This window comes from Scophthalmus maximus, chromosome 10, assembly GCF_022379125.1.
Source record: "Scophthalmus maximus strain ysfricsl-2021 chromosome 10, ASM2237912v1, whole genome shotgun sequence".
NCBI lineage: Eukaryota > Metazoa > Chordata > Actinopteri > Pleuronectiformes > Scophthalmidae > Scophthalmus > Scophthalmus maximus.
This window is the reverse complement of record NC_061524.1, coordinates 9232393-9255538: the sequence shown is the minus strand read 5'-3', so window position 1 is coordinate 9255538 and position 23146 is coordinate 9232393. Positions and strand designations below refer to the sequence as shown.

At 42.6% G+C, this 23146-nt stretch overlaps 1 protein-coding gene across 1 annotated transcript; it reads right to left on the bottom strand.

Moving 5' to 3' along the window:
- Window positions 1-1548: 1548 nt before the first annotated feature.
- On the bottom strand, window positions 1549-23073 carry si:dkey-192p21.6 (uncharacterized protein LOC565246 homolog). The gene is given in 19 exon segments (XM_035605599.2): window positions 1549-2133; window positions 2581-2693; window positions 3799-3869; window positions 7032-7109; window positions 8187-8273; window positions 8388-8511; window positions 9061-9182; window positions 9773-9885; window positions 12210-12370; window positions 12473-12503; window positions 13451-13527; window positions 16404-16486; window positions 18092-18158; window positions 18258-18327; window positions 20203-20321; window positions 21212-21333; window positions 21954-22072; window positions 22403-22491; window positions 22579-23073. Coding segments are annotated over 19 exon segments (1845 nt in total). The 5' UTR covers window positions 22596-23073; the 3' UTR covers window positions 1549-1951.
- Window positions 23074-23146: the final 73 nt, after the last annotated feature.

The following is a 23146-nucleotide window of genomic DNA, read 5'->3' as shown; positions in this document are numbered from 1 at the left end:
ACATCACCTACACACATGTACTTATATTTGCAACTTCCTCTTTGGTATGATATGTCTTCTGTTTTTATCAATGGGTCGTAAGAATAGTTTGCTCTTACATCCATGATAAATAAACGATGTAATAGTATTTATCAACTGTGTTCAGTAAGCTTCAATCTAAAACCTTTGCTTGTGTTTTTGCTTACATAGTTACACTTGCTTCATGATATCATGATTTGTGAAGCTGCCTCTAATATGTTTGCAATAACCGATCCGAAGAGCAGACGCTGTGCTCAAATGTTCACCTCCTCCCTATAGCAGGGTAAATTTAACGCTGATTGCTGTATCAAGGGAGAAGGCGGGGATCATTATGTGAATATAAGAAGCCGAATGGTCTGCATGAGAACATTGCATCGGGGATAAAGTTTCCATATGACAGACTATAGGTATCCTGAGACATATGCTCAGTGAGAATCAATAGGCAAGGAAGTGTGGTTTGTGTGGGACCACGGTGGTGTCCTATGGGCTGTTGACTAGCTATGGAGCGACATGAAGTTCAGAGCGCTGCAGGATGACATTAGCAGAAATTCAATCTGAAATATAAGCAGAGTATTAATCACCTCCACAGTCTAGACATTCTCATTTTTTTGACCCTTCCGATCTTTGCCAGCGGCTACTTGTGATGTTCGAGAGGCTCTGTGCTCGTCATGCTGTTGCAAGTTACCATACGTCACTCTGAATGAGTCAGCTAAATGCTAAGCAGTTACATAAAAAAAAGCTTTTTCATTGCATTCGAATACCCAAAAGATATCTTTAGACGTCGGTGGTGAGTCTGAATCGATTTCATTTTCATCCCACGAAGAAGCATTTATGTGTCTCCATTGCCGGCACAGTAGATTAGGGAAAGCAGTAATGGACTGGAGTCTCGTTCTTGATGGGAGGATGCACGTAGTGGGATTCCAACAACAATTTCTGTTCATAAGACAGTTACCGAAACCACCGCAACATATTACGCAATGTTCTTGCAGCTTCTGAGGAGGTTGTAATGTGATTTCGCTGTGGAGGAGAAGCACGATGCCGTGTCATTTCATTAACTAGATGGTCATTTCATGATGTACACACCATCTGACCTGATGCTGAGGGCAAACTGATCCGAGCATATACATTGTACAAAAATGTGTGAAAATCACTCAATAAGACTGTCAACCATAAGGAAATATTATCATTTGAGTCAGATTCAGTCGTTAAGTGGCTTTGTGCATTAAATAAATAAAATGTCACAACATTTTAAAGGGGCTCAGGCTCTTTGAGGAGGCTTCTGGTGAATTGGATTAATGCCATTTCCTTGATTTTCTCATACAATGAGTGCAAGAGGGTTCAGTCCCATTAATGACACTCCTTTGTGAGTCGTGCATCTTGACCCCTATTAAAGTACCGTCACTTGGACAGCAGATGGTTCACCCAGGCTCACACACACACATGCAAACACACACGAGGGGGAGAAGTGGCCATGGCAACAGACTCATAATGGCTGGCCCGGTGTGTAGTGGAATCACTCGGCCTAATTTGTTAAGTACCACCTCAGTGTATTTGATTTAATCAGTGTATTCAGTGCACAAAACAAGTGGCATCAAATAAAACCTCAGCTGCCCACACTGACAGTGGATCAGTGGATCATCTTTAGTACCTGGCTATTGGCTATGTCATTGGGTTTTTCATGAATGGAAATGTTCATACTTTCTTCACTGTGCTACAGCTTGTGTTTGATTTAAAAAAAACAAAAAACTTTAACCACTTTCTCTTTGCTGCTCGATTCATCAGCTGACTTGGATGAGCATCAGTACAATTTACTCAAATGTATGTGGGAAGATTGTACATCACTGAAAAGTAAACAGAAGTTATAATAACCTTATCATGAACATTGTTTGTTTTTAATTGGGGAAAAAAAGGTAATGGCATCCTAGGAAATATGTCATATTTTAAGGAAGAATTTCTTCCTGTAGAGCAGGTAGGCGATGAGCACCCACAGTGCGGTTCCCCACAGGCTTTGGAAGAGCCACTCCCAGTGGCTCCGCTGGTTGTGCATCTCCCAGCTGAATGGGAAGTAGAAACCCAGGAGAGAGTGGCCAACATACACAAAGATGGAGTTCATCCCTGAGGAGGAGAGCAGGAGAGACAAGCACTAGTTGTTGTCAAACAGGACTCTTCTGTTTTAAAGAAAAACATCAGTGTGTTTCAGCCTTGGTCATATTCTTCATGTGTCTTGATAACTGAAAAAATATGTATGTTCGGCCAAGCTGAGTGAATCTCCAAAAGATTTTGAAATACATTTCATTTTGACGAGAATCCTTTCCAATGCAAAACCAAAAGTTATCAAATAAGTGAAAGTCGATCTTTGTGCAGACAGCTAAAATTGCTTTTTATTTATTTTTCTTATATATACAATTTGCATGATTTAGGAAAATTATGTGTAAACATGACATGACGGTTTACGAAATGATTTTGACATTTATTTGCCCCAATAAACCAAAACCCCCCAAATTCCAGAATTTATATGATGAACTTACAGGCTTCAAGAAAGCCCCTGTTACCAAACATTACCTGGGTATATGAACGGCTGTCCGCCCCACCAGCCCTTGATGTCAGTGACAAAGTACATGCCTCCCAGCAGCAGGAAGGAAAAACAGCCCATGCATGTCACATAGGACAACGACCTGGAGAAACAGACCATCAGCGGTGCTTTACAACAACACCAGCCCAGTATTTTTACATTTGGGCGTCACTAAAATGTTTGTAGTACGGTGTGAACAAGGGTGTAAAGACACCGTGTCTATCAATCCTCGTGCTGCAGATAAATAACACGCAAAGGCTCTCGAGCCAACCCAGCGAACGGTGGGACAGTTTGTTGGATTGGTCAAAAGCATCAGCAGCGGATCCTTGGCACGTGCCCCGTGGAGCCGTGCCAGCCAGCCGTGTCCCTGTCTGTTCCTAAGTGCAAGAATGTTTGATGTAATATCATCTAATGTAAAATGGCTGCCTCCCACAGCCTCCTTTCACTGGGCTTTTTTAAAAAAAATCTAAGCTGAAGTGGGGCCAAAAAGGACTCTTGGCTGGGAGTTAATTACTTCTAGACAGCGAGGCAGGGACTCATACTCAAGAGCTCAATAACCTGTGCATGATGAACTGCCTATAAAAGCCAGTCAGGTAATGCAAGGGATGAGCGCAGTGTTAGCGGGGGCCCCTGTGGAACATCAGGAAGAATTTGCTTACACATCACAGATGAAGTGGAATTCTTCCTGCTCAAACATTAAAATGATTCACATCATATTACGGGGAATGTCGTGGTGGAACCGCTGCACAGGTCGTAAAGTAATCTGCGTCTGAGGTAGTAATTGCACTGTATTTCATGCCAAATCTTTACAAACATTTATCAAGATGCCGTGCCTTGTTGTTTTTTTTTCCCCCCAGAAAAAAGTCGTATGATCGTTTGGGAGCAGTTACACAGCTCTGTGATTATATAGATGCTTTTCCCAGAGCCCATCATCCAGGGCTAGTGAAATGTGTTGTGAGAGCTTCATGGGCAAGAGAGGATAAAGCATCCTTAAGTCTGCTGTCCGTAAGGAAGAGTGATCATGTTGGTAGGATGTATAACCGCTCCACCTCACACTCCCGGCAGGCCCGGGTGATTATTTACAGTAGAAGCCGTTGTAAGAGGTAAGTAAACGTGTGTTTTAGCAGCCTTGATTTGTGCCTGTTGGAAGCCCATCCTTTCCTTTGTGAGGAAAAGTGGCTGGATTTAGAGGGTCAGGAAGCACTTACCAAAGGTTTTTATTGACAGGTATAAATCCTCCGTCTCGCGTGCACTTAGAAAGGATGGCTGCAGAGATTCCCTGAGGGTGGAAATGAAACAGATTTCAAATCGATGGAGGGCGATAAAGCAAGCCGTATTGGGCCGCTAAAATGTGAGGCAACAGAATCGAGCAAGTGCGGCAGATGATCCGATTATCTGAGAGTCAGGTGAACGCGCAGCATCAAGCTTCACACACACACACAACACCGGGCTGCAAACATGACAATTTTATCAACTGCGCTGGAATATTATTCTCCTCAGTGAGATTTGTGTACTGTACTGAATTAGACCCATTTGGGGCCCAGTGGACTCTGCAGCCATAATAACCACAATACAGTGGAACTGGGTGTGATCTGATGAACTCTATGTCAATGGAACCTTTTATTGTCTCATCTATTTACTTTTTACGTATGATTTAGATACTGGAAACATTTTGTGCTCGAGAGCGAAAACCCAGGGCACTGGATCAGAATCCAACGCTCGTTAGGTGGATATCCATCATGTGTATAGATGACAGAATCGATGGTGTGGAAATAGCCTAGCCGAGCTGGATTAGGTCTCCAGGCTATCCAGGCAGCAGGATGTGGGATGGGGCTGGTATGTGGGGCAATCGCTCAATTTCAATCTCTCACTTCTGGAGCCTGATCGTTGGACTTTAATTAACAGGGGCTGATGTTTATTAGGAAGAAGATGCATGGCCGGCCCTGAATATCAATCCGCCACAGACCTCACCAAACTCTGGTGTAAAACCTTTACTGTGTCAACACTTTCTGGTACTTTGTGAGCCTCATGTGGATAATACCAATCCTGTGGTTGGGTGCGTGCAGAAATGAGCTCCCTCCTCCGCCGAGGAAAACCTGCTAATGTCAAGAGCACATGTCTGAAACAAGAGGCAGTTCGGCTCTGCTTCCTTCCTCCCCTCGTAGCCGAAATCGCATTAGGAGAGTCAATGTCAAGAACAGGCCAATCACTAAAACTAATTTTTGCTTTCTGTTTTGGTGAAAACACTTCGTTGGACTAAGAATAGATTCAGGCACTGAGATTAACGGGGAAACCAAAGGCAAGCAGAACACCTGGGACGGATTCTATTCTGTACTTACACACAGGTCTGTATCTGCTCCCAAAATCAATACAAACGGGCCATGTTCTCTGTCAACCATTGCAACGTGAGAGAATCTATTTCTTTTCACTATTTTTCTCTATTTCAGTTAGCCAGGATTTTAACTCCCTGCATTGATCCATCACTAAACACCGTAAGATCCTGAATATATTGTCCGCAACACCGTAATCTTGAGTAGCATCTGAATCCTCTGTGTAGCATTAACAGGTGAGCCATCAGATACATTGGAAAAACATAAAAACCTAATGTATATTTATTTAGTCATGTGTTACTTTATCACTCTTTGCTTCTGGGAGAAAACAAATGGGTCTAATGTATTTCCCTTCCCTCCAGCCACTAACTCCACAATAATACTCGGCAAGATTCAACACCAGGATTTAAGAATGGAGGTTAATGACACTGAATTCTCACAACAGAATTCCAATTGATTCAAAGATAAAGAATTGGGATTTTTCCCCGATATAAAGGATTATCTTTTTTTCCTGCACTTCATATATTGAATTTTTGGACCTAATGTAATGCTGCAGCTTTCTGTTTATTTTATGGTTATCATTTTTCCACTTTCAAATAGGCTATTATATGTTTTTATTTGCAGTCACATAAATGCTCATCACTCACGCATTTCAACAACTTTTGCCATCCCTTTACTTTTCATTTAGTGTCGAACATCGGGTCAACATTTAACCTTTGGTTTGTGGCCGAACACCTGCAGTCCCTTAGCAGACTTTTATGTTATTACCCCATTTGTTTGTCTGCTGCCTGCAGGATAACTCAAGGACGACGGAACCGATCTCCATGAAATTTTGTGGAGGAGTGGGGCATGACCCATTTAATTTTGCACTGGATCTAGAATTTTCTTTAACTTTCTTTAGCATGACGAGATAGGGTGTGAACACTAGTAGCCTCTGTTAGCATTGTCACTGCGAGCATTTTATCATCAAATTACAGAGAAGACATGGTACTATACATCCATCATATAACTTAAGACTAATGGGATGTGTCTCTGTTTCTGCATGTTTTTCTCTTGCTGTGCCCACTGGCCCCTACTTTTTCATCCTGCACTGTTTGATTTTCAAGGCTGACTGACGCAGCCAGCTCCTGCAGCTCCATCATCGCTCCAGGTCACAGGACTTCCAGTTCAGGATGTCTGCCTCCGCAGCATGAAGGCTCCTACTAACCCCGTTTTGCAAACAAGCAACATCTCTGCATCACGTCACCGTGTGTGCATTAAAAGCAGTGGCCAGGCACAGTTCAGCAAATAAGTCTGGCTTTTCTTCACAGATGTCCGTCCATCTCGTTAGGGCAGTCTAACAACCTCCTCTCACAGGTTTAGAAATGCAAAATGGGCCATCTCGTCTAACACTAGGCTGCTCCCCGTGGGACAAATTGCCCCTCTAAACGAATATAGGGGCCAGCTTGCTTCTTTTTGTCTTGTTAGACCACCCACAATGACCACAAATCCCCCCCAAAATATGACTTGAAATGCTACCTTAGTAGATATATCACAAGTTTCATCCTTTAATTATGGTTTTGAAAGGTTTTTAATCTGTTTCTGGAATACCACTTAATCAAAACCGTTGTGTATAGAGACTGTAAAAGTTTCCTGAGACTTAGCTGCAGGTATATCAAATTGATCATTTCCTTTATTAGATGCCAATATGCTGACTGCAGAAATCTGTAAGTAATATGCATAACTCTTCTGATCTAAAACCACATGTGAGGTACAGACAGGCAAGGAGAGACAGTGTGTATCCCCCTGAGGCGCTCATGTCTGCCCGGAAACAGTCACACATGGATGTTGTTTAATTGTACTATGATCGCACACATGTCCCCTCCTAAGTCCTTCTAATGAATGGCTTTGGCGGCTATGACTAATACCCGAGTGGCTGGAAAACACATTGCAGAGTTTACCTGCAAGGCGAAGTCAAACAACAAGCCCATATAAGCGCTGGGCTGTGTGTGAGTCATTGAAGCAGGAAGATGTTTCAAGCGATTTGTTGTCTTGGTTGCAACTTATCAGTTGACTTTCACACTCATTTCCCTCATCAGCTGTGTTTAAAACCTCCACATACTGTAACATACCAGGATGACGGCCCACACAAGAAATCGACAGAGGACATGGACGTTTCTCTCCTTATAGAAAATTAGAATTTTCCCAGCCTGTGGAGAAGGAGGCAGAGATAAGCAGATAGACCACGACTCATTCAATCATACATTTAATGAGAAATACCATGTAAACACCAACAACCGCTCCGTCCGTGTATTTGCTCTCCGGTAACTCAATAGGCCTGGGATGTGGGTGTCAATATTGTGTCCCTGACGTGGCGGTCACATTTCTCCTATCCAGTCGGGACAGATGTTGGGTTCAAGTCATCCGCACCCACTGATTAATTTGGTGATGATGAATATGTTTCAGCCGAGGACATTAGCACGGGCGAACACAGAGGAGGGCGGCGGACACCTGGCGTGTCGTCTAAGACTCGCTGACTGAAGGGCTCAGAGCTAACCGCCCACTGGGAATTGAGAAATGTGGCTGCTTTTGCCCGGCAACTTCCCACAGCGCAAATGGTTATAAGTGACAGTGTCGCCATCACAGACTCAGGTCTGAAGACCAAACGCTCTCTCCCCACTTTCTGACATCATTTTGTCAATAAAGGACGGCAGCTGTGCACTTATAATTAGGCGGCAAAGAGTCTTTCACATAACCTTCATTTAAGTGCAGAGAATCTTACTCTACCCTTAATGGGGACTTTAATAACCTTTTAAGATAAAGTTATCAGTAGAGAACATCACTCATCTTCTTGGTAAATAAGCTCTGTTATCTAAATTTATTTGTTTACTTTCCAAAAATGAATTAATGAATGGAGTAATTAAAAGAAATCACAGCTACACATGCTGCTGGACTGTTATGTTTTTACAGCTGATCTTTTGAATGTGTTATCTTTATTTGATGAGAAAACCTTCACTGGACAAGTGTGGTAAGAAGCTGCTGCTCTCGTACTATCAGGTGTCAGTATTGTGATGACTTAAAGGGGTAGTTCACCCAAATTATGCCTTCCCAGGAACCATGTCCAGGTTACTTGCTGGCAACCGCCCTAACAGTAAGTCCCTACGAAGACAGTGATGTGAAGCTAAACCATGACAACCGAATAATATGAGCTCATCTAAAAACACCTGACAGGACAACAGAATAATAACTTGTTGACTCATGGAAGAGAAATAGATGATCTGTCCTACCTGCATCCCCAGGTATCCCATGACGATGGAGTTGATTGTACCCAGGACCCCCTCTGGGTCAAACGGCTGTGTGGTCTGATACATTTCCTGAATAAAGAAAAATGAAAAGAAGCAGCAAGGTTGTTCGAATGGTTTTAATTTCAGCTGCAAGGTTTTTCTGACAGATAGATGAACTAATAAATAGTGTGGTAAAGATCTTACTTTGCATGTGGGGTATCTGTACATGTTGTCACCAAACATCAATCTATCAATGTATCCTGCTGCTCCTCCAGTGCAGTTTGGGTAAAGACCGTCATCCCCGATTCCACCAGCTCCCAAATATCCTCTGATAACAAACAAGAGTGTAACGGTGATTAGTTGAAAAATAAATAGTTTGAGGGGAAGCTCCTCTGACAGTTTTTCCTATTTTTTCTTGAGGTTTGTGTTCACCAAATATCCTCACATTCAATCCAAAAAAATTTAAAACAACCGGTTGTTCGAAAAAAAAGATGTGGGGGAAACACGTGCTACTATTTAAACTCACAGTCTGGCATTCGGGGTCACAGAAATGGGGAAAAACACATAAAGCAGCACTGAGCAGAAGACACAGAGCGAGGAAGATGGATCCTCTGCCTCTGCTCCTCTTATTGCACATGACAGACTGAGATTGGCTAATTATGCCCTGTGAAGCATCCACCACTGGAACCATAAATCACCAGCAACACAAGGTGCACACAGGCATCTCTGCTGCAGCGCAAACAGCCCTGTAACTGTAGATACCCTCGGCATGGAGAGGCGGATGAAATTCATACATTTAGCATTAGTGCACGGCGCGTTAATGAGCAGACTGGACTCGGGTCAGTTATGTGTCAGCTGGAGACTTGCATGGACCTACGTGGGGCAGTTGGGTACAGGCATGAGGAAGGTGATGCACAGCCATAGAGTCTCCAGCAGGATGATTATTAGCCACTGGGGCCAATACAGGACCATATCCTGGATGGGGTTCCACCAGTGATACTGCATCATACACAAATCTTAAAAGTTAAAATAGTAATAAAACATACAACACAACACTGTAAATTAGCTTATTGTTTTAGGCTTTATGAATAATACTGTGTCAGTCTGTCTGCCGGTCATCTATTGGACATTTGGTAGAGAGAATGAATCATTGTGCCAAGAGGATGAATCCTAATGACTTGCTCATCCCCTGACTTTTTATCTGATGAAACCGGCAGGTCAAAATCTGCACTTATGCAGTGAAACACCTCTAAACTCACTTGATGAATTGGCACAAGATTTTGCACAGTCGTCCATGTTTCCCAGTAGATGTATCCTACTGACCACGCTGAACCCCCTGGACTTTTCATCTGGTAATGTGTGAAAGATTCAGCATAAATTTGTCCAATAATGTGGCTTATGAAACACCTCCGCTGTACCTTGTGTTCAGTGCAAATTTAGCAGTTGGATGATGCATGTTCGCTTGCTGAAGTTCTACATTGGTCAAGTACAGCCAAAGATTGTGTGTTCGTCTTGTTTCAGAGTTGCTGTTCTTCAGCGTCTCCCCCCTTTGTGTCTAATGGGGAATTGAACTTGACAGGGCTGCTCACCGATGTCAGTGGGATTTCTCTCTGTCCCCAGAAAGTCTGCAGCAGAGACAGAGCAAAGTAGGTGAAGCCCAGACGCTGCAGCACTCCAGGAATCCGCAGCCAGGACCAGGATACTAGAACACAGTCAAGAACACGCAGCATGAACACACGCAACAGCACTGAGCACCTTAATACCTTTATATACATGAAGGACATAAAGGTCACATGAGGCGCAGATGTAACTCAATGGTGTGGAGTTATTCCTGCAGATTAAAGCGAATCAGGACTTTGATCACATCCTTCCTGAGGGAGGATGATGGACACACACAGGAATGGTGTCAGCCTTCAGGATATGAAGGTGTCAAGAAGGTGGGAAGCTTATCTCTTGGTCTCGACAAATTGGGTTGGATAGGCCTCTGGTAGAGAGATTGATGGTTATCTACACATTAGTTAATTGAAAACCTCTTTGCCACACAATGTGCTGGTAATAACAATGCAATCCCAATCATTGATCTGTTCAAATCAAATAGAAGGCGGAAATCGCCCTTTTCACAGGAAAAGAGGAAGCTCTCACTAACGTCACATTGGTTAAATATGCAGGCTACAACCCCGTCCAGGATAATTTACAGCATGTGTTGCCCCACAAAACTGTCACTTAGATATTAAAAAAATCATTGTGAAAGATATTGTTTTAAAGTGAACTGCAGGAGGTTGCAACACCGTTTGTTTCACACTCTGATCAGGGTATATGCATTTTTTTTTCCTGTGAATTTGAGACCTTTCGGACGTTCGATATCATTTAAGTAGTGAAGGCTCTGTTTATTTCCCATCTCTGAGCACTTTCAGTGATAGATTGAATAAAATAATGCTTCTCCTGGAAGTGAGCAGAGCTGTGTGAAGCCATCAGACAGTAGCACTAACAGCTAAGACAAAAACTTTTTAAAAGGTGTTGTTTTAAAAAAAATTAAAAGACCCTTAAACAGTAAGGTTTGGAATCTGGAACCTCATCTTCATCTGACTCATCTTCTCTTGTAACAAAGAATGTCCAACAAAGAATAAACAATGTCAGATAGTCAGAGATAAAATCTTTAATGACAAATTATTATTTACGGGTCAGGGTTAGGGTTAGGCTAACTCTAACTGTAAGTAAATCTGTTACTTAGTACCTTTCTAAATCAAAAAAACAAGTTTGCAAGTCTTACTAAAACTGGAGTTTCCACGTCCTTCACACTGCTTTAATGATGATTTGGACATTTAACCATGAGGGGATTTATTTGAAATGACTCATACTTGATGTTAAAGGTTAACACCGTCTTCTGTCTCATCTGCCACTGAAATGGTTTAACATTGAGCTGATACGTCTCCATTCTCTTATTAGATCAAACCCGGCTACTGAACTGCCAAGGACGTCCTTGGAGACGGAGGGCAAAGCTGCAGTTTATGGTAAAAGTCACTGTGCTGTTATGAGCAGCTCCGGCAGCAGCCTCCACAGCAGCTGCATGCGGCTGAAGGGTGTAACACTATCTGTTTATAATTGTCCATTACCACAGCGGGTTGTTTTTGCTCAATCTGCCTCGGTTAAATGTCCCCTGGTGCTGGATTTTGAGACTGCACACACAATAACAATATTTTTGCTAACCCTGTTATCCAGACATCCACCCATGAAAGTCCATTAGCATTGGGAATGGCTAATGTGTGAGGGGCGCCCTGTGCATCCCCAGGTGAACAATGATATGGGGATTTTCAGCCTGCTCCCCCTCTTTACACCCCAGAACAGCCCCACAAATCTGGATCTTAACACATCGTCATCATCACCGGACTAACTGCAGTTTGTGAAAAAAAGGCCATTTTGGGTTCTTTATTGTATGAACATATCCAATATAATCAAAACATGATCAATATGATCATCTCACATGATATGTCGGACTGCAACAATAATTTTCTATAATATATTAATCCGCATGATCATTTTTCAACTGTCTATTAAAAATCTGATCAACAGACTAAAACTGAACATATTCGGTTTAATACAATATTGTGGCTTGAAAAAATTATCAATTGATCTCATTTTAGAAGCTGGAAGAAGCTATACCCAGTAATCCACCCACATTTTGGTGGTTTTGCTTGAATGATGACTTTAAGTTTCTATCGATTATTAAAATAATTGCTTTTGGCAAATTGATTAATTGATGCCGTCTTACAGAAGTTGAAATTATTTGATGTTACACACAGCAAATGCAGTTTGTTTAACTTTTTTCGGTTGGACAGGTGCATTAACACAATCTGTTCTCCACTGATGATAATGATTGAAATTACTGTACGTGTTATAGAAGGACCTATAATCAGACACGTCAAAGTCTTGGTTTCAATAATTTCCCCGGTACAGAACAAGCTCGTACACGTACAATGTATTTGTTCCATTAACAATTACAGTGTGTGCTACATCGTGTGCACCTACGTGGTCCGTCTCTTGGAGAGTAGTTGAGGAAGCAGAAGCCAAGCAGCAGGAGGACGATGGTTCTCCAGGTGAACTTGCGCAGCAGCTGGAGGCGGCTCACTCCTCTCCTCTGCATGGATCTGAACGCCAAGACCACTGACGTCCCGATGATAAACACAAACCTGGAGGAAACAGTGCGACACAATTAAAATACATAAAAACTAAGCATATTTGTGTACTGAAATAGGACTGAAAGTAACTAACAGTCCTCCTGTATCACCTACCATGGCATGACAAGGTCTGCCACCGTTAAACCTGCAACAAATCAAGAGATACATATTATTATCAACACAGATACTCGAATTTCATGCCGTTCACAGTTCTCCAATCCAGACAATAAAAAAGGACAAGGAGATGAATTAAGAACACTGCTGTGTGCTAAAGTTCCTCTTCTGTCATTAATTCTACATTTTGAAAAGGTGTGATTAATAAATGTCTTCACTCCTGTGACAGTAGCAGCTCTGCAGCAAAGAGAATTCATCAATCAAACCCCCATGAAATCAATACATCCCTGTAGATGTGCTGAAGAGGCTATTATAAAATTTAAATTGGGAACACCCCTAAACGATGACACACATTTCATAAAAGTTGTAGTGACATTTAGGTTTTTCTTTTTTTAAACTTTTATTCACCCAGGGAACAGAATTGTCTCCTTCGATTACAGGTGCCCTGCTCAAGGGCTACCTCCAGACTGGTAATTAGCACAGGGGAGTGTCACTCACTCACTACACCCTCCCATATTCTCCAAGCTGTCATTTAAACGCTCATCCCTCCTCCTCCTCCTCTCCTCCCTGGTTGTTAATAACAGTAAACATCTATGGATTGCAGCGTTGGTTCGGCTTGTATGAGGAATGGCATCCTGTGTGTTTGGTTTGAGGCGGCATTTATCATGATTAGTGACAATGGGTCAGAAAATGCTGCAGACGTGATGAAGAGAAATCCGCCATTGAGTCATTTCCCTCGACTTCACGCATTCATTTCACATCAGGCTTCGTGTGAGGAAGGCATAGAAGCACCTGCTCTGTCGATAAAACACGTTGACAACTATGAGTTCTTTGGTGCTAAATAAGCTTGAACGGCGGATGAAGGGAAATGTATTAAATTATTGCAAACTGCTACACGCACAATACAGGTTGTACTGTGCAGGCTACTTTCATTTTGCTTTTTTTTTTTTTTTTGTCTCCTGTTTGACTTTACTTAACCATTCCACGGTGCATGTTGAAAGAACCAGTAGCCTCCTCAACCATAGTTCACAAACACCATCACTGTCAGGGCAAACCTACAAAGACAGAACAATGAGTACGCCCTATACGACACAATTTTGTGAATCGATGGAATTAACCTTCACGCACCAGCAAATAGTAAATGAAAACAAATGTGTGAAAACTGTTATTAAAAATGTGAAATGCATAATAATAAAATTATTTAGAACTCTCTTCTAACAATCCAACGACAATACTTCTGAATCTGTTTCAATTTTAAACTTCTGAATTAAAGTTAAAGAGGCACACTCCGAATGCAAGGTAATGCAATCTAAGCATTATGAATCACTCAGGAAATGAACACTCGTCCTCTGGATCTCCTCAAGCAGGAGTGCTGACTAAAGCCTTTGTGGCTAATATATGATACACTTTATACTTTAGCACTGGCCAGCGCTGCTTCACTGAATCAGACGCTAGGGGGGAGAAAAAAAAGGGTGTTTGCGTTGCATGTAAGAAAATGGCCGGCCGCCATTACACAACACAAACATGCAGGGGAATGTAAATGGTGGCGTGGTTGAAGCAGCTACACAGGGTTTGTCCCGAGGCAGATTCGATCCTTTCACCATCCTAAATACTTTATGCTTTTGATTCATGTGTTGTTTAATAAAAAAATAAATCATAAGGAGGTCTTTAAGCGGCAAAACAAGATTAGTGCAACCTCTAAGAACAAGATTGCCTGATAAGGTGCAGTGCATCTGCCTCTGCCTCCTCTTGTTGTTCTGCCCAGATTAAATTAAGAGGTGCACCAAAGCCATTACAGCTCTTTTAGCCCCAACCTGCTGATACAAGATTTTAATCGGCCACTATCATCTCAAAAGGGGCTATTAAAGTAGACTAAACCATGGTGCACGTGTCCATGTACTCTTTTTCCCCCGATCTCTCTCTCTCTCACACACACGCACACCGACTATCGTTTAATTTTTGACGAACATATCCATTAGTTGCCATAGTGACAAAGAGAAAGGTTAAATTGCTAGCCAGATGAGACCCAGTGAAAATCACAGCAATACCGTGGCTTGTTGGTCATCTTTTTGATTAAAACACTCTGGGTGTCTGATTTAGAATAAGAGCATGCACGTGCACCACCCTTGTACCTGCTAATTATGATTAAGGGGGAACTATGAGTGCTTAATTGATATGATGGGGCTGAGATCACTTTGTTTTAATATTGCACCAAAGTTAATACAAGAACAGATCATGTCCAGGCTGAAGCACCACAGACGTGTTTCTAGGTTCCTAATCAGGTGTAAGTGGTGAATATCCCTCCAAAGCTCTCCATTGAACATTTGTCACTGCAGTAATAGACTTAATTCATGTCTGGCAAATCAGTACGTATGATCTATAGCTAACAGATTACAGACAGACGTGTCTGTAATGCAGTGACAACTGGTTATGACTCAGTGATAGACGATGGACCTCTATGACTTGAAGCACTGCACATGTAATACCAATTAGAATATTAGCTTAGTACATTTCCCTGTTGCAATATCACTGCAGAGTATAGGGTTACCTGCTGTGATGTCAATATCAAGTACACGGACACCCAATCTAGTCATAATAAATTACTGCTTGAGTGGAAATGCCAAGGTGCATTTTTGTGGCCAAACATCCGAGCATATTTCTGAAACCGAATCGGAGGAAAACTTGGAGCTTAGTCAAAATAAGGCACAGGATGAATCAGCCACCTGGTGTTAAATGCAGCCGGCAAATCATTGTTTTGATGTAATAGTTGTTCCCTGTGTTCTATGGCACTGCTGACTACTGACGGTGCGATTTTCAACAGTAAAAAACCAGCAACAGGCTTTTGGCGAGGCGGCACAAGATTAAGATCCAAATCCTTTTAGAAAAATTAACGCGCAACTGTACCCCACAGTTCTCTGTATATCATGTCGGTTGAGCCTGAGCAATGATCGGAAAAACCTTTCAGCTCACACAGAAAAGCCTTTTGCCTTCAGAAATGTCTCAGCATTTATAGCAGATGACTGATGCGTCTGTTCTCTGTAGAAAGTTGCTACTTATCAGGAGTATGGATCATAAGTCACAGGGCTGAGGAGGCACACAGCGTTAATCCTGAGCGCTGAGTCACGGTGTGATTAAGTGTGTTGTCAGGTATGAGAATATCCCGTGTTGCCAATCAGGATATCGATATGCGACAAGTATTTGAAACCCGAGAGTGACATTTCAGCTAATAAGATTGAACAGTACTGCGGCTGCAAGTGCAACTAAAAGGAAATTAAATTGAAAAGCATGATTTCCTTGAATCTTTGCAAATTCTAGTGTGAATGTTTTCAACCGTTTCAGCCCAAACTAAATAAACTATGTGGTATTTCTGATTGTGCACATATGCATGGTGGTTTCAGACGGCATCTCATCCAAAAGACAGCCACACACTGAAAAGATGCCGGTCGTCAGCTGGATGCTGCCTCTGTGCTGCTGGATTTCCTCTTGCTCTCCATTTTGGCAGGAGATCTATGACTGTGTGGATGTGTGCTGATATGTTGACGATATTATTACATCAATTATTTGGCGAGGGGGAGGTCAAAGCCACACCAGCATCCTGTTTCCAGAGAGGCGTGCTTTGTGTCTACCCCCAGGCCACAATTAAGGCAAGCAGGGAGCCCAGATTCAATCACATGCATCACTCCTGTCCAACAGAAACACACTGTTCCAAACCCGAGACGCGCTGATATCAGAAATCATGCCCAAAGCCATACCGCCTGATAACAAAAGCTTGGGGGAGCTTGTGGCCAGACTGTGACCCCTGTAATTATTCTTTATGCTGGGCCTGTAGATGTTTATCATGTCTCTGACTGCTCCAAAAAGAATTAGCATGTGAACGAGCGGCATGTGGCGATAGACTGATAAACGGGATGGTTGTTGATGCGGTACATACCCCCGGAAAGTGTCCAGTGAGCGCAGACGTGTTGGTTTAGCTTTGGTGGTGTTGTGCTCAGCTTCATGAGAATGTGCTCCATCCTGTAGAGACACAAGTGGGTAGTGGGTGCACAAAATGATGTCATGGCTTCTGAATAAACCCCAGCGTGGATCATGCGAGGCTGTATGACAAACTGACTCACCATATACTGTTTGGCTATTAAATGCTGTATGTTAAACCCCTGTTGTTTCAACGTGTGCCTTCCAATTCACATTGGTATTCATTTGGAGTCATGTGTTTCTGGTCACGTTTCTGAATATGCACTTTTTTTCTTCTGTTCTGGTCTCCCCCAGATCTTATTCGGGAAAAGCTCTGTGCTAAGTAGCTGCTAACTTTGTCTGTCGGTCCTTTGGTGCTGTATGCACAGAAATGCATGGACAGAAACACCGAACCAAAACAACAAGCTGAAAAACACTGAAACACAATTGACAGATTACAATTCTCTGCGGGTTTGTCACAATGAGCGAGCCCTTTCGCATAACATTTTGTAATCTAATCAAATGTTAATACAAATCTACAGGGTATTTGCAGCTTTAAACGGATTTGTTTGAGTTTTATCTCAGGATCTCTGTTAGTTGCCTCATGCTGCTTGTACACATCAGCTAGTTACGTCTAATGCATAATAATAGTTTTAAGGTTTTTACATTACTATAATTGACCTGAGATGTAAAGCTATTGACAAAAACAAAAGCCAAAAATGCCACGTTGTCCATAACCCCTCAATACGAGGTTGAGCAACTCTCTGTTCGGGGTCATTCTCTGTGCAGGCGGTCGGTGCCTCTCTCTGAAGGCAGCATTGAGATGACTCTGGCCTGTTGCCCTCTCAGTTGGATTAGCCTGACTCACTGGCCTCTACGCAGCAGTTTAAAGAGCCAGAGCAGGAAGACACCAGCACTAATATGTTATGATGGATCTGCTTGCCACACAGACAGCATATGGAAGACCGAGACATCTCGCCCGGGAGAATGAGAGGAGCCATTCATGCTCACCAAAAATACCCAGCAGTTCTTGCCATCAAGCAAAGATGATTGGCTGGATACAACGCTCTGCTTCATCGCTTGTATGTAACTCTGCAGTACAACTGGCTCTGCTAACATTTGTATCAATCATTCCATTAGTGTCTCCCAAACGACTTGATGACTGGAGTCTCTGAGCAATTCTGGTATGCATCTCAGGCTGCGGAGTTGGCCAACGAAAATAATTCAGTGTAACTGTTGGATTAAGGCTACTTTAATGTTTGATTACAATAAAGCATAAAGTCAATAAGTTTCTGCAGAAAGAAATAAAGGTGGTGCAGTAAGTTTGCATTGTGCTTCAATGAATGCTTTGATTTCAGAAAAACAAAACAAGAACTTATAATAATAATGAGACATATATATCATGACATATAAAAACATATATAATTTTCCATATATATTTTCTCATACACACATTATCACAGGACAAATCTGTGGGTTCGATGGCGGATCTGGAACTTGTCAAAATTGCGCAGCTGATGCGAGAGAGACTACCACCTAAGCACTCATTTGCTGAAAATCCTTTGATTGGTTTACGATTGATCGAAATCTAATCAATCAAATCATGCATCTGTGACATCTCATTGTGTGTATTGAAACATTAATCATCAGTGGCTGTATTTTACTTACATTGTCAAATGAGTGCTGAGTGCATTGGCAGCAAATGGTCTTAATAAAGTTTGACGTACAACGCCTCCTGTAAAAAGGACAAGTCTGGTACGCCTGGTTCTGATGGAAGAGTGATCAGTGCAGAATGGTATTTTCATTGTGGATGATGTGAAAAACATAGGAGTACCTGTATATATAGGGCGCCACAATGAACAGAAGAGCGATTGTGGCCAGTACAAGAGCTGAAACCAGAAGAGCTGATGGAACAATGCAAAAGGATCATGTTTACGAATGGCAGTTGTGGAATCAACTGTTTTAAAAATGTCCGGACGTCCATGTCCGGAGCTTTATACTGTACATCTCTATCGAAATAGAATCTGACTGGATATAAAAGGCCCGATAAACCAGTCCTAACTGTCTGCTTCACTCGCCTCCAGACTCCCCCGTGGGAATCAAGCCGTGTCAAAGGCGATCCCTCAAGTGACAAACAAGAGCCTAATGGAAAACTCTTGGTCGATCCATCACCGAACAATCACTCTGGGTAATCTAAGCCTACAGGCATCTGAAAACGAAAATGTAAGACTACACTGGGGTCAGGATGAAAAACAGTACGAGGGTTTGCGATTGGGTCATTGGGTTTTTTTGTTTGCGAAAAAAACCCCAATGACATTTTCCAAGATAATTACATAACAAAGATGGGGCTGAAACAAAAAGCTGATGTTTCAGTCACTGCATAATGTAGACAGATGTATTATAAAAGAGACTAGTGTTAGATTATGCTAAATACCACTTACTTTTTTTTACCTTCTTTCCTGCGGACAGAAATGCAAGTTTGCCACATCATTGCTCACCCATCAGCCTCAGCAGGATTGGAAAACAGTGAGACATTTGACAGCTGTGCTTTCTGACTATAAAACTATGACACACGGACTCAGGATATCAGTTTGGTCTTCTTGCGTCAAACAGCGGGAAATACTGGGGCAGTAGGTGCCGTGTTTGTCCTCGGTGGAAAAACAAACAAAAAGAAGCCATTTCAACCTGAGCTGAATTCACACCGTGACATCCACTCTGAACAAAGAGTGGTCACTTAATCGCCTCAGGAAAGTCCTGGCATCGCTGGTGTCCACTCATAAAAACACCATAAAGCTCTCAGCACATGAAGTGAAACAACACCAGGTCACAGCGTGTTCACTCTATGGGTCACGGTCAGAATGAATTGAAAATGAATGGGGGTATTTGAAACAACTGGATTAAGTTTAGCCCGTCAATACGTTTGCTTAAGTCAAACACTTAATATCCGTCAATATCTTGGATTTCTTTGTAAGAATTAAGGCCTCGGCAGGTGACTTGCGGTTTGTGGTACAATGCAGAATACAGTACTAACACGATTAAAGGCTGGATCTGATAGCAGCTGCACAGAAATACATCCTTGAAGAACACCGCACACGGCAATTGTCCTCATGAAGGCACGCGGCCGATCAATGCGAGAGACGCTGAAGTCAACTTTGAAATTCCCGAGCAGGGCAACTCTAACCTGTCTTGAGCTGCTGACCAGACCATTACTTAAGCTGAGCAAGTCCTACGGGGAGTTTGTATAATCACCGGTCTGTAAAGCTAATGGAAGCTCATCATACTGTGAGGGGTGCATTCACACTGACCATAGATCTGCTTGGATAATGGCTACTTGGCCTTAAAAGTCTGATCTACAACATAATCTGCAATATTGTTAAGTAGAGTGTACATTATGGAGGGAGACGCTTTCAAAATCCCATTACGGCCTAATCCTTCCACACTCCCTAATGCATTACCCACAATCCCCCACTCGCGGAGCCAGGCCTTCAAAACAAACAAGAGAAGCTTTTTCTCTTTATCCCTTTTCAAGACACCATGTCTTAATTGATCAATACACATCATGTCCCGAGAGATGGATGAGAATTACTGTTCCATAGATGTGGACAAGCCGAGTGATTTTCCTCTTTGCCGACTCAATTAAGTTGAGAGCGGATCAAAGGCTCGGGGCCGGAGCGCGGACACAGGTTCCCTCGCTGTCATTCCCGGTCAGGTTTTCAAAACTATCCCGCTGATGAGTGAATTTCATCATCTCGTATACGTCATCAGTGTTGTGCACTTACGCAGGTGGGCATTGTTTGCTCTCTTAGCCACAGTGTGAGTGCAGCCTGGATCACCGGCGGCCTCTGACATCTGGATCCACACAGAGTAGTGACCGCCTTCTCCATATGTCCGACTCCACCTGCAACCAAAACAGCGGAAAGCCCCTCACACCACAGGTTGTTTTGATTTGATCCCCTCAGACATTGCTTTTCCTCAGAAGAACAAATGCAATTTTTTATTTTTTCTCTCCTCTTGTCTTTCACAACACCTACACGGCTCGAGAGCACCACCTAGTGTCTAGATGTTGTCCTCTCACCAGCTCCACTTTCAGGCCCCCAAATCACGCATTACACGCTCATATTGATCCACTGTGGGGATGACATACTAGCTATCACTCGGAGTGTTATTTCAAAGGCAGAAGGAAATCAATAGCAGCACAGTCTGGTTAGAGACCTCAGCATTGATCCAAGAAGCCCGAGAGCAGGCCTCCGAGAGGTTCCAGAAAAAGCAGCAGAAGCCTGTCGTGTTGCAACTGAATCCTTGGCACCATGTTTACAGGTGACCCCCAAATGGAAAGCTCTGCCTTGGTATCTTGTCAGTACTGATTGTTTATAAATATGGCAACAGTCTCCTCCAGTCAACATCCCCACGGAGGTTTCCACAGGACGTGAGGCTTAGGAGCTTTAAAGAGCCCTTTTCATCAATATTGGAATGTCGGGTCTTATTAACCCCAAAAAGGCTCCTGATCGATAGCCGGCGAGGTGGTTTAAGGGAGGGCATCACTCAGGTCCAGAGAGCAGGTCAGGATTACTCCCCCAGCCCTGTAAATAATCACGCGGACTGCTGACGCAATCATCGGATGCCACCGCACTATATTATATCTTGCAGACAAGAGCAATACAATCCCACAGGCCCCGAGTCATTATGAGTAAACAGGAAACAAATCAGCAGTTTTTACTCTCTGGACTGTAAATTAAAAACAGCTGGCTTCATGTTACTGGTGCTTTGTCAGAATATCAGACTTGTTACCTGCAGAGAGTTGCGTTCCTGCTCTGTGACTCCACTTGCACAGTCAGAGTGAATTTAGTGCTGACGACCGCAGATGCATTGTGGTTGTTGGGTTTCACGTCGGCCAAATGCTGGTACACACACTGAGAAGTGAAAAGAGGCACAGCACTGATTTAAAACCATCAGAAATCCTGTAGTCTAGATTAGAACAGTGGTCCTCAAAGGGGTCTCGAGAGAAATCTGAGAGGGTCTGAAGGATTAAAGGTATATGGTTTCAAGGCTTGGCTGCTCCTAATGATCTACTAAAAGATAAGTGGGGAAACTAAGGATTAGGGGTGGGAAAGGTAAGAGAAGTATGTAAAATAAGTAAAATTTACATATGTAACAGGTGAATACAGAGAATGGGCAGGGTAAAATAAAGAATTTGACAATGTATTAGTCAAGATACGTTAAGAAAGGAAAAACATTTATTATGCAAATCGTTTTATGTTTTTATTTAAGTTTCATCAAATGTTTGCTTTTTCTTTCTTAAAATACTTGGGTTCCCCTCCTCAGATCTCTAAAATCATTCATTTAAAAAGCAGGAAGCTTTTCAAATTACTAACAAAAATGCAGAGACATAATATTCACTATTCTCCAGGTTCTGTTGGCATCATGATGGGAGTATGTACACGTATCAATATCTCAGCAAAGAGAGAAACCTGGACAGATGGATGGGGGAGGAGGAGGGAAGAGACAAACAGAGACCGTATAAACCCTTTACCTTGTAGCAATAATCTGATGTGTAGGAAACCTCCACTTCTTCCGTCAGCTGGTTGTGAAATGTTAACAAAGCCTGGTCCATTTTCAGACCGGGTCCTGTAATGGCTTGATGATTTACAGCTGGCACACAAAGCTTTTTGTACATCATAAATATAAGATAGCAGAAGGGTGTTTCAGATCACCGTCACCATCAAGACCATAACTCTGACTCAATATCATCGACTGCGTAGGTTCTCAAACAACTGACCGGGTCCATTTGTTATTAGATTTGAACCCGTGATGACAAGGAGCAAACGAAGACATGAGAAATGAAATCACAACAGCATTTTTTGAGGTTTTACATAAAGGGGCTGCTCTTCGGTAGAATCCTGTATGAAGAACCACAGCAGCAACAAAAACCAGAACAAAACCATCCACATCCTCGACCATGGAATCAGAGACAAGACTCACCTGATTTCACGTGTCGTCCATAGCTGCTGGCAACAAGGATGAACCAAGTCAGACTTGCTCGTGGCAGTATCCTGAGCTCCATGTTGCTACTGGAAAACACCACCAGTCACTGCTCATCTTTATAACTCTCACACCAATATAAAAAGCGGTCAAAGGGCAGAATGGATCCTACTTACTTTTTTCTGATGCACATGCTTGGAATCACTTTTGGGGTAAAAATAATCAATCACAATTCGTGGAGGGAATGACATATAAAATAAGAATGTCTGTCAATGTTTATATAGGTCATGTGTGTCAGTGTGGATGTCAGACATGAATTTACAGCATCTACATCTCCAAAACACATTTCATCCAATCTAACGGTTGCATTTTGCTTTTTCCATTAACCAAAAAACACCAAAGCGCCATTCCCATTTCCACATCCAGTCAACTGTGAAATGCTGATCACTTGTCACATCCTCCTCCTCCTCTCATTTAATTAACCAGTTCATTTCCCAGAGCGCTCAGTGTGACAGATGAGCTCACCGGGGCAATCTCACAGGAGCACATTATTAACCTTTGACATGAACTCCGCTCAGCTGAGGAGCAGAGCCTGCTTTTAGATCTGCTGTCCTGTTGAACAGAGTCATTATCTACAGTGCGCCATCGTTGCAAAGTTTAAGTTCACGTTTAATGTGACTCCATATACAATATCATTCAGATTATCAAAGAGAGGCTACCTTCATCCTTTCGTCACACAGCAAA